Consider the following 15,971-nt stretch of genomic DNA (forward strand, 5'->3'; position numbering starts at 1 on the left):
GAACGTGACAAAGGGTTTGCCGTTCTTGGCTGACATCATCGTTGTGTGAACAGGGTCTACGTGACAGAAAGTGAGGGAAAGCCAACCCAAGGTTAACCCTTGTTTTGGAACGAGCATTGTCCGTCTGGCGTTTCACCTCGCTATGATTATATTTTCTCTCGCTATATCTGTGTCGGCAATATTTGAAAGGCGTCCAGTCGTTAAAGTGTATTCACTTCCAAAACTCACCTGCGCGCTGACACACCAGCCCCCAACTCAGAAATGTCCAGAGTCAACCAAAACATCAAAATCCAGGAAGAACACAGTCACCACCACACATGATAGGGCAACATTACTTTTGTATGAGTCTTTATTTGACTTTTTAGAAAAATGCTACTGACTAGACTCTTCTCCTCTGTCGCCCCCCGGTGGTGGAATAAACTTCAAAACTCCATTGGATCTGCAGAGTCCCTCTGCACCTTTAAGAAAAAGCTAAAGACCCAGCTCTTTATGAATACCTACTAACTTAATGATGATGGTCTCCATATTATTGATGATGATGATGGTAATGACGATGGTTTTTGTTTGATAACGATGACTTATAAGATGGTTTCTATACTGATTAGAGCTCTCAAGAACTGCCGTCAATGTTGTGCTTTGCCTCTGGTCACTTCCTGTCAGCACCTGTGTGTCCAATCAGACTCAAAGCTGATCGTTTGCTCTTACTGACATTGTTCCCTTTTTTCTAGATCCTTGCTTGTGTTGAACTTACTCTCTGATGTACGTCACTTTGGATAAAAGTGTCTGCTAAGTGAATTGTAGAATCGACTCTGCCTTTAAACTGATTTGTAATAGTAATAATAATATAAATAAATAAATATAATATAAAATGATTTACTGCTTTGTAGAACAGTGGAAACATGTAAGTGTAATGATGTTTTCTTTCTGAAGTAAAAACATAACTACAGTTTCAAAATTCAAAGTAGGATGTGAATGTAATCTCCCGCTTTGGTTGAAGTCATTGTGGCTGCTGATGTGTGACTTAAGTTCAATAACATGATAAAGACAATTTTAAGGTCTTCATTTAGCAGGACAGGCGTCTTACTCATTAAACAAATGTGTCACTGTGGCATCATAAGAACTAGATCTGATGTCCCTAAAATACCACATTACATAATTTTTTTTATTGCGGATCATTTCGGTGAGGCTCAAGCGTGAAATAACATCGCCCGTCAGAGGGTGAGCTGAGGTGAGACACACGACATCATATGGAAATGTTTTTTTAAATCACATCATTAAAACCTGAGAAAACCTGAGCCTATAAAACTTTAAAATAAGTCAAGTTCTCACCGAGATAATTATTCAGCACGAATTTCAAACTTAATGTAATCCACAGGAAGACAGCACTATACGCGTCAGTGGGTCGAATCAGACGCCATCGCAGCCTTCATAGTTTTTCTAGCCAAGATGGTGACCTTTCTTTTCATAAACTTTGGATGCCTAAAGCTTACTTAAAACATCTGCAGTTTGATTTGTTATTATGGAAGCCTTGAGTGGCACGCATCAGTTCTTCTTATTTAATTCTGTCGCAGTTTTTATTTGTCCAAATAATCCTGGAGTGTGTGGTGCTGATGCAATTTTTTTACCACTTCCGATCAAGTCAGAGCCTCCTCGACTGCGAATTGTAAACATACGCAATATCCGATGAGAGTGAGCAAACCTAAAAGCGCTACTAACCACATGCACTTTTACAGCTCACAAACATGGCAGGAAACATAAAGTTCTGTTTGATCACGTGAGTTTATATGAGATCTTGTGTCAGTGGAATCTCCACTGAAATCGTTTGGCAGAATCATCTAGTGTGTTCGTTGGAGGATTATAATGTTCAAACTGTCCGTATGTCTGGGGTCTCCCACCTTGGGCGGTTCTAGGCAGGAACCAACATATTTTTCACCTGGGTTTAATGTTCCCCTCTGACAAAACAACTGGCCCCAGTTTGGCTCCCTCAGTAAAAATGGTCTAGAACCACCACTGTGTCCCACGTTTTTAACCCACTGAAGATGTAGAAAATTGCATTAAATTTCATCCATACTTAAAATACAGTTTTCAAACCACACACCATAAAGCTACAGAAGATACAAAGTCAGAGCAAACACACAAATTTAAACCTCAAACTGAAGCTTCTGCAGTCTTATTATTGTGGGTTGCTTTCTACGTTTTTTAAATTATTGTTGCACTACATTGTTGTACAATAAAAACATGTAAGACTTTAAAACGTCAATATTTGCAGGTTGCTTCCAGATTCCAGCAACTACTCGGGATCATAGAAATGAAGTCACCGGAATTTCTCTTCAGGGGTTAAAGTGCAATCTGTATCTTTCGTCTGAATCAAATGATTAAATGTGTCTCACGCTATAGCGATTTAAAAAAAAAAAGGGTCAAAACATGTTCAAATGCAACAGAATGCAATACATGACATCTACTATAGTTTTATGGGGGAGGACCATCAGAACACCCATTTCATTGTCCCACCCACATTTTTTGTACTTCTGATGCCCATGGATGTAGCCAACATTTTTTACTCAAGTTGCACTTTTTTTTTTTCATTTTGTAAGACACTTACCACATAACATACCAAATAACAAATGACATAGAGAACAAAACAGACAGAAAACAATAACAACCAAAAAACACCATAAGGTTAAATAAAAAGCACAGGAGGTCACAGAGGAAGTATATATCATATAGAGGGGTGAAGAGAGGGTGTACCTAGGGAAATATTGTTTTCTGGTTACGTAGCTTGCACTGTCTGTCTTTGGAGTGTGGGGAATATAGGCACAGTCTTTATAATGTCCAAAATGTCTTTCTATATGTGTTGGTCTTCCTTGTATTCATCAACCAGGTTAGAGGCTGCACATTCCATTGAAACAGTCTCCAGAAATGTATGTAGCCATAAATCATGATTCAGTGTTCCTGTTTCTTTCCAGTGGGCTAGCAGTCAGTCTCTTATTGGCTGTCATACAACCTGTTGTTGTTATTTGCTCATTTTGTTTAGACCAGGTTCCTTGAGGTGTATAGTTAAGACGACACATCACAGGCTCACAAGTCACATTATTGTCAATAACTTTACCCAGAGAAGCAGTAACCCCTATCCCCCCAAAAAATTCCTAAGTGCCTAGACAGTTGAGACCTTATTTGCATGTATAGTAGAAAAATCTTTCTTCTCTATGACGTGGTTTTCATTTCGACGAAGGTTTTCAGTTTTCTGTTATGTAAGGTTCTCAAGTCGTCTATATAACAATTCCTTTTGCCTCCCAGTTGTCATTCCTCATAGGCCTACCACCCAGAGTGAACCCGTAGTTTTTCCAAATGGCAGAATTTGGGGAAGACTTCTATACAACTTTATTGATGTCACAGGAAAATTGGATAAGTGGGTGTAGTAGTGATGTAGCCAACATGATGTCAGACCAGGGCCCTACAAGACCTCATACCATGTACCACTGCAGATGGGGTCACAAGAAACTGGTATCTTCACAAACTGAAGGTTTGATTTGAGTGTGTGCTGGCCACAGCATTTTCTGACTGAAGCATACTACAGGGCAGAAAAAGAAATTTTGTCATTGTACTGAAAAAGAAACATGATGCAAAGAAACAACCTGTCTGACATCAAGGTAAAAAAAGTGAAAATATCCATAACAATAGCATAAACTGAAATTTAAATGATTTTTATTTTGGCCTTTTATAAGTTACGTTATTGGTTACCACGTGTGCAGCATGGTGAGATATTCAACATTTCAGCCAGAATAGATCTCATGAACAGAGAAAATAGCTAAAAAGAGCAACATTTTTCACACCAGGTCATAAAAATGTTTATTTTCTACTGTAGAGTTGGAAATTTGGGCATGGGGTTCTATAGGGATTGACTCACATTTGGAGGCAGCCTCAAGTGGACAGTGAAGGAACTACAATGTGGCGGTTATTGCACCTATATATATATATATATTTATAGGTGGTTATATACACCTTGCATACAATCTTTAGTGGGGCCAAATATGGTCAAGTTAAGCATGCTCTGGCAAGCAAGTGCCTACTAAGGCTGGCTACACACAAGACGATTGTGGGCCAGATTTTAACAGGTGCAGTGGTCACTAATGAATACTCGTGTATCATTAATGCAGCTACATATTCCCCAACACTCACCTTTATTTTGATGTTTAGTCAATCCATCACACCTCCAATGACTTCTCACGCGCCCAGCGGACCCCCCAATGACGCAGTCAACTATATGCGCGCGAGGGAGGGTTTGTGCCACGAGCCTTCATATTACTCTTAACGTCGGACTGAAACTCTCAGAACAGCAAGAAGTCGAGCGGACAGCAACAAAACAAACAGAGAAGAAGAAGAAGAGGTAGTAGTAGTGGAAGAAGAAGAAGAAGAAGAAGAAGAAGAAGAAGAAGGATGCAAACTCAGATCCAGTCTATGCCGCGCGGAGTCTCCAGCAGCGCGCAGAGTGTGAGCAGCAGCAGCGGAGCCATGAGTCCCCTCAGCCCGGCCAGCATCACCCTCACAGCGCTCCTCATCCTCTGCGTCCCCGTCTGCACAAGTAAGATATCTATCTATCTATCTATCTATCTATCTATCTATCTATCTATCTATCTATCTATCTATCTATCTATGATTCAAAAGTTTACATCTAGCTTTATTGTTTTTGTTGTCTCTGTGTAAGGACATTGATGAGCTCCTTATATATATTTTTCTTTATTTTGGTACAATAACGTCAATTCACTTTATTTATAGAGCACATTTAAAACACCAGGAGTTGAACTAAATTGTTTTAAAGTATGCGTTGTATTAGACAAAATAAAAAAGAGCAATGTACGTATGGATGTGATTTAAATGAAGGATATCAGTTTGTGATGAATAGAAGCTAAATCAAACCAAACAGATTTACAAATCAAAGACTGAAACAATACAACAAAAGCAAAATAGTAGAGCATTCATCAAAACCACAAGACAACCTGCAGCCTCGACATAGAGAACTGTGGGAAAAAAGAACCTTAAGATTAGAAAGTGTTTGAGTTTGATAAAAAAGAAGATTCTTATGATATAATCCAAATGACATAATCCAAACACAGACAATTGTTATTCAATATATGTATTGTGATGTCTCATTTAAGATGGAAACACTTACAACAAAGGAAAAAAATTGGGTTAAAATGTGTCTGACATCAAGAAATAAATACACAATTCCAAAGCATTATGTTTTTCAGAATGTTTTTGGCTTATTTTCTTGAGAAGAACAAAAACGTGTTAATAAATTGTTAAATGTTTGAATTTATGTCGATAGAGATAGAATCACTCTATTGATCCTGAAACAGCTGATGGTGCTACAGCAGCTTTTTAAGGGCATTACAGCGCCACAGTAAACACAGTAAACATATCCCACACAGATGAAACTATTCATCAAAAAAATGTTTATCAAAAACCTCATGTAAGAACATCTGAAGAATTAAGCATTTTCTCTGAAGAAAAGATAAATATGAAGAGTTTTTAGAGTACCATATTTAGAAATAATTAGAATACAAATATAGATGTACAACAATCTTTGAAACAGACGGGAGGTTTATGAGAGTAAACATCATGCAGATCGAATGAGATAGAGGTTATCAATTCAAGACCTCTGACATATTTAAATATAAAAACTCTATTAAACATGTTGTGATTTTATGTAATTTATTTAACATCTGCTTGCTGCAGACTCAAAAAAATCATTATTCTGAGTATCGATCTGGAATAATTTGAAGATTGGGACTCTTTCAAAGCATCGATCATCAAGCATCTGAAGCGTCTGACTCCATGATCCACTCTTTGACATGAGATGTGTGTGGTCGTGGACTATAAGGCTGTCACAATACCATCATTTCAAACTTCAATTTGGTACTGCTAAACCATATCAATGCCTGGATTGATGCCATGGCAACAAACATAGAAGTCCTATAGACACCCTAAATTGGGTTGGGGGGTAACGTCTTGTTTTTACGATCAAAAATTGCAATTCCAATTTCAGCTCACTGTCGAAATTGCAAATAATACGTTGGTAATGAAAAGTAAATAAATAATCCGATACACACTGAAAATAAGTTCAGCCCAGCACAATCACAGGTGTATTAAATACAAATGGTCACATGACCAATCGTCACAATAAACATTATCCCGGGTCACAGCTCAAAATGAAAACTATAATGTGCGAACATAAAATATTCATCCACAAAGTCCAAAGTAAATCATAAAGTATATAGTGTGAAATAAAGTACATATAGTGTATCATAAATTACATATACAAATACAAAGCATATACGTATTATCATATTTACAAGAGAAACAAGACAAGGACCATTTCATGTCAATTTGAAATATAGATAGCATGGTCCTTCCCTCCTTTGACTTACTGAAGAACCTGAGAACGTAAAGGCTGTGTACAGAAGCCCTGTTGGCCAAAATACATATATGTTCCCATATGTTGCCAATGTATAAGTGCAATTTAGACATAGGGCTGGAGTCTACATGCAATGTTTAATGGATTCATTCCTCCTCTACACACCTGTATCATCTTTATTTATTTATTTTTTTATATTTTGCTATTATTTTTGAGACTATCGATCATTTAAATAGCAGATTGTATCGTTTTAAAACACTTGGTATCAAGAAGTATCTGTAATTTTGACAATCTTAGAAGGTACAGATTTACAATCACAGATAAACACTTGTGCAAACTGAAAAATAATGCATGCTCAGTCTTCATATTCCCACTTTATTTCATGTATGATTTTCATTCTCAGCAACATTTTATTCAGAAACTAAACTGTATGACTCCGAAGCGGCTTTATTTCTCCAATACACGAGAACTTTAAGTAATGCTTGTCAATGTTTTTGTGCAGTTCTTAAAACAGACCGTGTGCAGGAGCTTACCTGCAACTCTGGATGGATTAATTCCTTGGCCACTTTTAGATGATCGATCATTCAAATAACAGAGACTGTTGTAAAACAAGTGAAAAGTATCAGAGGATGGAACATGTTGACCACCTTAATGTGGACTGTCCATCACTTCTTCAAGACTCAAAAGATTTAGAGTGACGCTGATGCTGTCGACTTCTCGTCATTGCACCGACACAAAACTAAAAAGTAGAAGAAAGGATGCAATGTGGGTTTGTTTATATTGCAACGATTAACAAAAAAAAAGCAGATATCTGCAGGGCATTGATCTTTCATCGACATGCAGCAAAGCTTTCATGCTACAAATAGAAACATCCTCATGTGGAAGCAGAGCATCAACCTTACAAACAGTAAAGCACAGTTCTGTCTATAAAAGAATAGAATAGATGTTTATTTCCATTTGCACAGGTACAGGACAGTACAGGTACATTGGAATTCTTGTGCGTTTCTCCCTGAGTCAGCTTCTACAAAAAAGTTAAAATGATATATAAAATAGAAAAGCATGATAAGAAAAAAAAGAGTAGAAAAGTACAAATAAAAAATAAAAGAAATAAGTTGTAGTAACAGCTAAGTGATTTAAAATAAACTGTACAGAAGCTATACACTGTATTAAAGCAAAGATATAATACAAAAAATAACAAAGGGGAACACTGTACAATGAAATGAAAATTTAAATATGTTTTCTTGTCTCTACTTTCTACATCTCTTATTGCACCTGAGGTTATTGCACACATATTTTTCACATTATATAATTACACTGTTTTTTGTTTTTAAGGTTAATATTGCACACTTGTATTGCACTGTGAGGTGGTCAACTGTCCATTTAGTCTGTGAGGTGTGGGCTGAAGTACTTCCTTCCCATCTTAATGTCCTGTGCTCACAGCAGCGAAAGCAGCGAAAGTGAATACTCTTATAATAAAACAGTATTTCTGTGTGTGTTTGTGTTTATCTGAAACTGAAGGTGCTCCAGCAGAACTTTATCAAACCACAACAGCTCAGAGGCAGCTCCTCAGCCAGGTAGGCAGCGGCTTCTCTTTCTTTTCTGTGTGTATGTGTGTGTGTCCTTCATCTCCTGTGTGCTGCTCCACAGATAGACGACGTGTGTTCGTCCTACCTCTCTGCAGACCTGAAGATGTGGGTGAGTGTCGTTCTGTGTCTTTTGTTAAAAGCAGCTTCATGTATAATAGATTCTAACAGCTGCTCCTCTGTGCAGGAGTCTGATGTGTTAGGAGAGCTCTGTGTGCTGATGCTGGTCCAGAAGTCAAAGGTGTGTCATAATGTTGATATTTTTACTTACTGAGGATGAGTGAATGTTTTATGTATGATTGATTTAACATTTAATAGCATACAGTAGTAAGTAAGATGTTTTAACCCTCATGCATCATTATGGACATTTTTGTTCATTTGGGCAAAAGTTTCCTCTTTATCTGGTCATCATTTTGTCTGTGTTAGTGCATATGGAACACATTTTTGTAAGAAAGACTCTCTCTTGACACATTTTAGAATGCACATTTTAATTTTTTTAATAGATCAATAGAACACTGAGAAACATTTTTACTACCCTCTTAAGTCACTAAGGACAACAATCTCCACTTCCAAAAAACTGATATAAAAATAGAAGAGATTGATATTCTTTTCTACTTTTTTCTGCATACATCTCTTAAACAACTCTAGCCCTGCTCAAAACTACCAAACATTCAATCATTTTTAGGAATTTAACCCTTTAAATGCCAGTTTGATTACATGATGTCACTGTTGTTATTTATGAAAAAAAACAAACACAGAAATAAGTAATTTTCCATATAACAAATATTTGGTGGCTTGGGGATTTAAAAAAAAAATCAGTCTTGGATATGTTTAAGAGATTTATGCAAAAGAAAAGTAGAAAAAAATATCAATCTGTTCTATTTTTATATCAGTTTTTTGGCATGGACATTTTTGTCCTTAGTGACTTAAGAGGGTAGTAAATTAAACTGATGCCTGAGGGTTAAGTCCAGCATACTCACAGGGTGACGTTTTGTTTTCTTCTCAGGAGCTCAAAGTGCGAGGAAGTAAACGGGTGAGAAAAACTTTTATATTTCCTTTTATCAAAAGTTCATTTAGAGCCACAGAGACGTGTCATGAGATGAAACCTAACATTGTTTGTTTTATTGTCTTGCTTATGTGCACTTTCTGTTCCATTTCTCTGGAGGACAAGATTTAGTTTTGTCACAGGAGGCACTAAGTAAATAAAAGGATAAATCTGTATTATTACACTTTCTAATCTTTTTTTTTTTACAGAGATTGTTATTCCCTGATCTAAGAAAGCAGCACACATTGCTTCACCATTATCATGGGAGTCACTTTTTTTGTGCTAATGAATCTTGGACATTAAAAATCGTTCTGCACATCTTCCCCCAAAACCAAAGTGCGTGAAGCTACATATTTTCAGCTAAAGATGATGAACACTAAAGTGTGCATGCAAACAAATCCTGCAGTCTGATAACTAACACATGCACAGTCTTTATATAAACACCCTCATCTCCCTGCTTCTCATATCTGATCAGACTTTTAATCTCAGCTACATTTAGTGCAGAAACAGGACTAACTCCACATGCTGCTTTATTTCTTAAATACAAGAGAACTTTTTTGTTATTTGATTTCACAGATATGAAGCAAAAAAGTAGGAATGCAATAGCAAGAATCTGGGATAAAATATGTATTAAAACACAGGTAGTACAATTGAATATATTACAACGTATCAAAGCAACAAGAACACAGCAGTAGACGACTGTATTGATATATTTAACAACAAGGAAACGTTGCAGAAATATAATAATTACTTTCCAAACAGTGAAATAAGATGTTGAGCCTTGTATTTATCTTATGCTTAAAATTATGACCAGTATAAATAATGTTGTGGAATATTTTGTTTTTATTTGTCATGTTTTTTTATAACCCATTGTGATTATTTTATTTGCTTCTTTAATATTTAATATGCTGTGAAATTATTTCAGCAAGCATTTTAAAATTCACTTCATATTATTATTTTAAGTGCTTGTGTCGTCTCTTATTATTCCTCTTTTATAATCATAACTACTCATAATTATTGCTCTCTCGTTCTAGTTCTACGTCAATTCTTTCTTACACGTTCTCAGTAGCTTTAAACGTTTTGAACAGTTAGTCAGTTTGATAGACTTAGGTTTGTTTGATTCATTTTGACTATGACGTGTCATCTTTTTTTAATGCTGTAAATACTAGAACTTACATATTTTTCTGTATGGGAGACAATGCAGATGTAATAAAAGTAGAATTCAATGTCATCTGTCATCAGGCTTTATGTGAGATAAGTCGGCTTTCATTACATTTGACTTTGCATTATGTTAGTTTTCCTTTATTTTTCCTCAGACGTGCGTTCACTTGTCCAAACAGATTGTGTTTTTATTTGAAATGTGAAGCGTGTTTCTCCTCCATCGCCGCTGCTGCACAATGCATTCATCAAAAAGACAGTGCTGAGGCTGCAACAGAGGGATGTTTTTACAATTCTGTGCTGCTCAGTGTCGTCTTATGTATGTTTCTGTTAGTTATGTGTGTGTGTTTGACTGGCTCCATCCGTGCGTGTGTGTTTCTGTATTTGTCAGCCTCTTCTGTTGCATCCTCCTAGTGTGTAGTTTGTTAACTCCTTTTTATGTGTGTATGCACCACCGACGTTCCAGCTCTTCACTTTCACTGGTTAAGTGAACCTAAATTCTGGTTTATACTCTGTTATTGAGAGACACACATAAAGCCCAAACCACACACACACACACACACACACACACACACACACACACACACACACACACACACACACACACACAAACAGGACCTGTGGACATGCATTAGTGATGTCAGGCTGATACACACTGCTATGCAGGGAGCGCACCAGAGCAGTTGGGGGTTCAGTGCCTTGCTCAAGGGCACCTCTCCAGCTACTAGACCGACTTCCACATTTTGGTCTGCACAGGGACTTGAACCGTCACTCCGGTTCCCAACTCAAGTCCCTACAGACTGAGCTACTAGCCCTCCCCATACCTATTGATAAAACAAAGACATACGCCCAAATATATACAATCATTGTTGCACATGAAATCTGATTTTGTGAGACTTGTTTATTTACATTTTCTGGAGGAACATTAAAGGATGAACAGGAAATGTGCGGTTGCAGGACGCACAAAAGAAACAGTGCATTGGTTTCTGTATGTTTGAATCAGATGTTGATTCTGAAAGGCGTGCACTTCGTCTGATCGTATGTTTTCCATGGCTCCATGTGAGTAATGCTGCTTGGTGTTGCTCAGCGCTCCTCGCTCTGTGTATGAGCTCAGTCCACATTAGTTGTTCTTTCCCGGGCTTCGAGGTAATTACGGTCTAAAATTAGTGCAGCTGACAGGTGAACGTATCCCTCAATGCTATCAAGCAGGCTGACATTCACAAAGTGGACACAGAGGAATTGTTTGTTTTGAAAAATCCAGACGTCCATGTTTGAGCGGTTACTGACAGAAGAGAGATGAAGAGACACGGAGCAAAATGTCAAATCAAGATGCAAAATGTTTCATGTAATCAAATGAAATTCTGTGTTTTTTGTCTCTGCAGGGAGAGCTTCAGGGGCCCGGAGGAATCCAGAGCAGAGGTTACTTCCTCTATCGGGTATGAACATGTTTCATATCAAGACATTCAATGAAAAGTATAAAATCCCCCCGACACAGAATGAATGGCATTTTGAATTCCATTTTTATTTGACTTACAGCCACGGAATGGAAGACGATCCTTAGAATACGAGTAAATATAAGGTAATCCTTTTTTTTATCTTGATGTATTAAATAAATGTATTACATCATTAAAAGCCAAAGGGACTGAGAATTATTATTATTATAGGGAGTGGACCATCAAAAGGTGTTCACATGTACACCTCCTCTGACTTCTACCTACAGTTCAACATTATTCTTGATTTGAGATGGAGAGTCTAAATCCTTCTCCTCCTGCAGGGGGCGACATCAGAAAATATTACAAATGTTTAGACAAAAGAATCCACGTTTCATGACAGCCCCATAAAATACATTTTATCTCTGTCAATAAAAGATCAGGAAATTATTTTTTTTGTACTTTGCTAACCAAAAGTCAGTCATTAAGGCAGTTTCTATGAGTAACACTGAAATATTTGAGCTTTGGCTCTTTTACACCTGTTGAACATGACCCAGTTTTTTATTTTATATTTGAGCAGTTCAGAGCTTTAGCAAAAGCAGGGCAAAGGTTGGAAACTGGATGAATACTTTATAAAAACGTGCTGCTTCTTTCCCTATTTCAGAAAGCAGGTTCAACAAAGTCTGAGCCCAATCCCGACCTCTGAGTTGAGTTACCCTCAGATGGGAAATTATTCCAAGTTTCCTTTTCCAAAACAGTTGATTTGAGATAAAGGCCTTGTCCCAAAATCTGCACTACGGGGGTCTTATCCAATTTTTTTGTCCAAAGAATCAGATTTATTGACCAGGTATGTTTACACACACATAAGGAATTTAACTTTGGTGAACTGTGCTCTCTTATGAACAGGTACAACATTAAATATCAACAAGAAACAGAATAAGAAAAGACTAATATTTACATGACTAAATATGAAACAGTGCAAAAGATGCTGAAGAATGCACAAGTGTGTGGTGTCACTATGATTATGTTACTGCTCCCAATCGTGTCAGAGCCTCCCCGATCAGGAATCGTAAATATCCAACATGTTTGATATTAATGATTCCTGATTGGACTGCATCCGACAGAATACCTGAAATCAGCCTATGAGAGCGAGCAGACATGTAGGCATCACTAACCGGATTTTGTATACTCTGACAACTCACCCCCTGCTCGTGCTGTAAAGTGTGTAAAGCGGCACATCCATCCATCTTCTCAGCCAGGATTTCATCCGTGTTGTTTTTTTGCAAAACAAAACACACACAGACTGAGAGCCAGCTGACGACGTTCATCCTATTTATTTGTTTTTCTTCCCAAGTCATGTTTGTTCACGAGAGATTATGCGAGATCTCGTTTCTGTGAAATGGTTTCTACAAACAGCCGGTGTGTGATCTCCTGGTCTGGCCGAGTCTCTAGTGTGTGTGTTTGGAGGATTATAATGTTAAAAATTGTTTAAAAGAGTCCATATGTCTGTGGTCTCCCACATTTTTTAAAAACTGGTAAAGATTTGAAAATCGTCTAGTGTGTGGCGAGCTTTAGTGCACCCATTGAGGTTTCAAACAGCTAACCAATAAGGAAGCAAAACAGTTACCCGGGTTGATCAGACAAGTACGTTGACAAGACAGACGATGGAGAAGAAAATCCTTTTTTAAGTGTAAAGTTATATCACAGTTTATCCTGTTCAAAAACAGAACCAATGGGAATAATGTCAATAGTAGATTAAGAAGATTATGTCCAGTTACTGTTATAATTAGAGGCACACATTAGCCTTAACATGTCAGTTAAAATATGAAATAAAGTTCATTTGAGAAAGACCTAAGGGGAAAAGTTTAGGTAATCAGACACGGCCTTAGTTCAATCAACTCATTAAAGCATTAATGGAGCCTTGATAACTACAATTAACAATGCGTACTTTACCCCTCTGGAACTACAAATCCTGATGTAGACATACAGAGAGTATGGTCATGTTTTAAGAAAAATAAAAAGTAACACAGCAGCAGCAGCAAAGGAGAGAGAAAACGCTGCCTGAGTCAATGCATTTGGACTGACTGAATAGGGAAATTATTTAATTAATCATTTCTGAAAAAGAGCACAGGGCATTTGACCCAAACCATAAACTTGTTGACAAGCTTTTCATTCATCTCCAAAAGCTGACTGGAGGCAGGCCAAAGATACGACATGAAACAACACGATGCCATAGACACAATATAATCCGACACGATACGATACAAGGGCCCAGCCATTTGACAGCAATAAAATAGAATGAAAAAGATAACACATGTGCAGCATGTTGTATACATGAGGGCATTACTATATGTAAGATTTTACTTCTAACAATCACAACCTACTACGTAGCTAATATAAAGCGTCTCACTGCTCCATTGTGCACATTTTGATGAAACCTTGTAGGCTCTTCAGGGACTGAACGAAACCTCAGTTCTCCTGTTATGTAGAGTCCAAAATTAACTGTTTTTTTAAATACACAATCTGCTTTTTATAGCCGAATAAAGTCAAGATTATTCTGCGAGAGAAAATATTCACATTTTATGCCCTGTTACTTGCAGGGCATAAAAGCCTGACCCCAGGGTGGATCTTCTCTCTCTCTCTCTCTCGCCCAACATTCATTCTATGTTTGTTTGTGCTATGGTTGTGGGTGTGTTGTTCCAATAAATCATTGTTACCTCAATTTAAGTTGTTCTTTCTCATATTTGTCATGGCCATGGAGCCAGGTTATGACAAATGTCCCATCCAAAGGTAGTCTTTATCTAAGTTCTGTGAAATAAACAAAGCAGGAATAGCTTTTTTAAAGACAAAAATCATCAAAGAAAGGAGATTTTAAAATACAATTAAAATGAAAAAATATGTTATTAGGAGGAATGGGTACTGCTCTATATCTGTTGTATGTTTAATTTAGTTCATGTACGCGTTGCTTTTGGTATAATTATTTGAATTACTTTTTAATTTTATTTTGAATTAATTGTATTTTTGTGCATAATGTTTTCCTTTTCAGTGTATTATAATGTCACAGTATGTGAGGCAAATATGAAAACAAAGTAAATGCCTCTGTGTTATGGTGTAAAACAGTTCATCTGAAATATGCCCTCAGGTTTGAATCATCTTCCTGTCTGAGTTCCATTGCTTTCAGAAAAGTCCCCAACATGCACATAGTGTGTAGTTCTTTTAGTACCATCTGTTTTCACCTTGTTGGAGTTTGTAATCCTGCTATAGCTGTAGGCTAGTTTAGCTCTCAGTCTATGGTAACGTTGTGAAGTAAAGATGTGTGTGTTCTTATAATCATCCTCTGATCATGTGTGTTTATGTGTGTAGAGTCCTCACCTCTGAAGCTGAGTGTACAGAAAACACACACACACACACACACACACACACACACACCCTGAGACCTGATCTGCTGCTCCACGACCGACTGATCCGCTCCACAGAACTCTGCTGTACAGTGATGTCTGAATGTATAAAACACGATTATTTGTCCTCATTTTATTTTGTGTGTCATTTGCATTAAAACTGCTCTAATGTGTTTGTGTACGTTTGATTTGTTACATTAAATCAGGGCTTTGTCCAGGGATTCTGGGGCCCCATGAAAAGATATCACATCGGGGCCCCTCCACCACAGCCTGAAGCCAACTCTGCCGTATTAATACAACCACAACAGCTGTGGAAAAAGTTTTTCTCTTGTTTTGATACAAGTCAAAGCACAACATTTCAGTCATGGAAATGATTGCACCACTATCTCCACTTTGGAAAACAAGCGAACAAGCTCTGTAGACTATGCTAGCAACGAAAGGAAAGTGGAAACTGGGCATGTCGCGCTGCTTCTCACTATGTCGCTCCTGGGCTGTTAGGACACTGAAATAGAAAACAATTGAAATTAAATTGAAATTAACCTCATTTTGTCACTGACGACCACTTGCATCACAAATCCAAACTAAAACAACTTGTTTTATTTAATGCTCTGATGTATGCTCTGATATTTATAAGTAGAAGGTGTATCCATACATGCTGATACGTGTGCAATATTAAAAACAAATATTTATGCAAAGTTAAATTGATTAATTTGACACGTTAGTGCATTTTGAATTATGTTTAGGATATAATGAGGATTGTATTTTATTTGTTATTTAGTGGTGTCCTGCATGTGTATGGTTTGAAGGCAGTAAACCACTCTAACCATGAAATGATTTATATTTATTTATACTTATATTTACCCACACGTCTGGGGACAATATTAGGAGTGTTCGATCATGCTTTTGATTTATGTTAAGTCTATCTAACCAATAATACAACTT

At 37.1% G+C, this 15,971-nt stretch overlaps 1 protein-coding gene across 1 annotated transcript; it reads left to right on the forward strand.

Annotated features, from left to right (window-relative positions):
- The first annotated feature begins 4,312 nt into the window (after positions 1 to 4,312).
- On the forward strand, positions 4,313 to 15,202 carry nmu (neuromedin U). The gene is made up of 8 exons (XM_061029024.1): positions 4,313 to 4,582; positions 7,934 to 7,989; positions 8,063 to 8,110; positions 8,186 to 8,239; positions 9,005 to 9,031; positions 11,584 to 11,637; positions 11,738 to 11,779; positions 14,993 to 15,202. Exons 1-7 carry the CDS (start codon positions 4,438 to 4,440, stop codon positions 11,771 to 11,773), a joined length of 420 nt encoding a protein of 139 aa, XP_060885007.1. The 5' UTR covers positions 4,313 to 4,437; the 3' UTR covers positions 11,774 to 11,779; positions 14,993 to 15,202.
- Positions 15,203 to 15,971: the final 769 nt, after the last annotated feature.

The sequence above is a fragment of the Labrus mixtus genome, chromosome 3, assembly GCF_963584025.1.
Source record: "Labrus mixtus chromosome 3, fLabMix1.1, whole genome shotgun sequence".
Taxonomy (NCBI): Eukaryota; Metazoa; Chordata; class Actinopteri; order Labriformes; family Labridae; genus Labrus; species Labrus mixtus.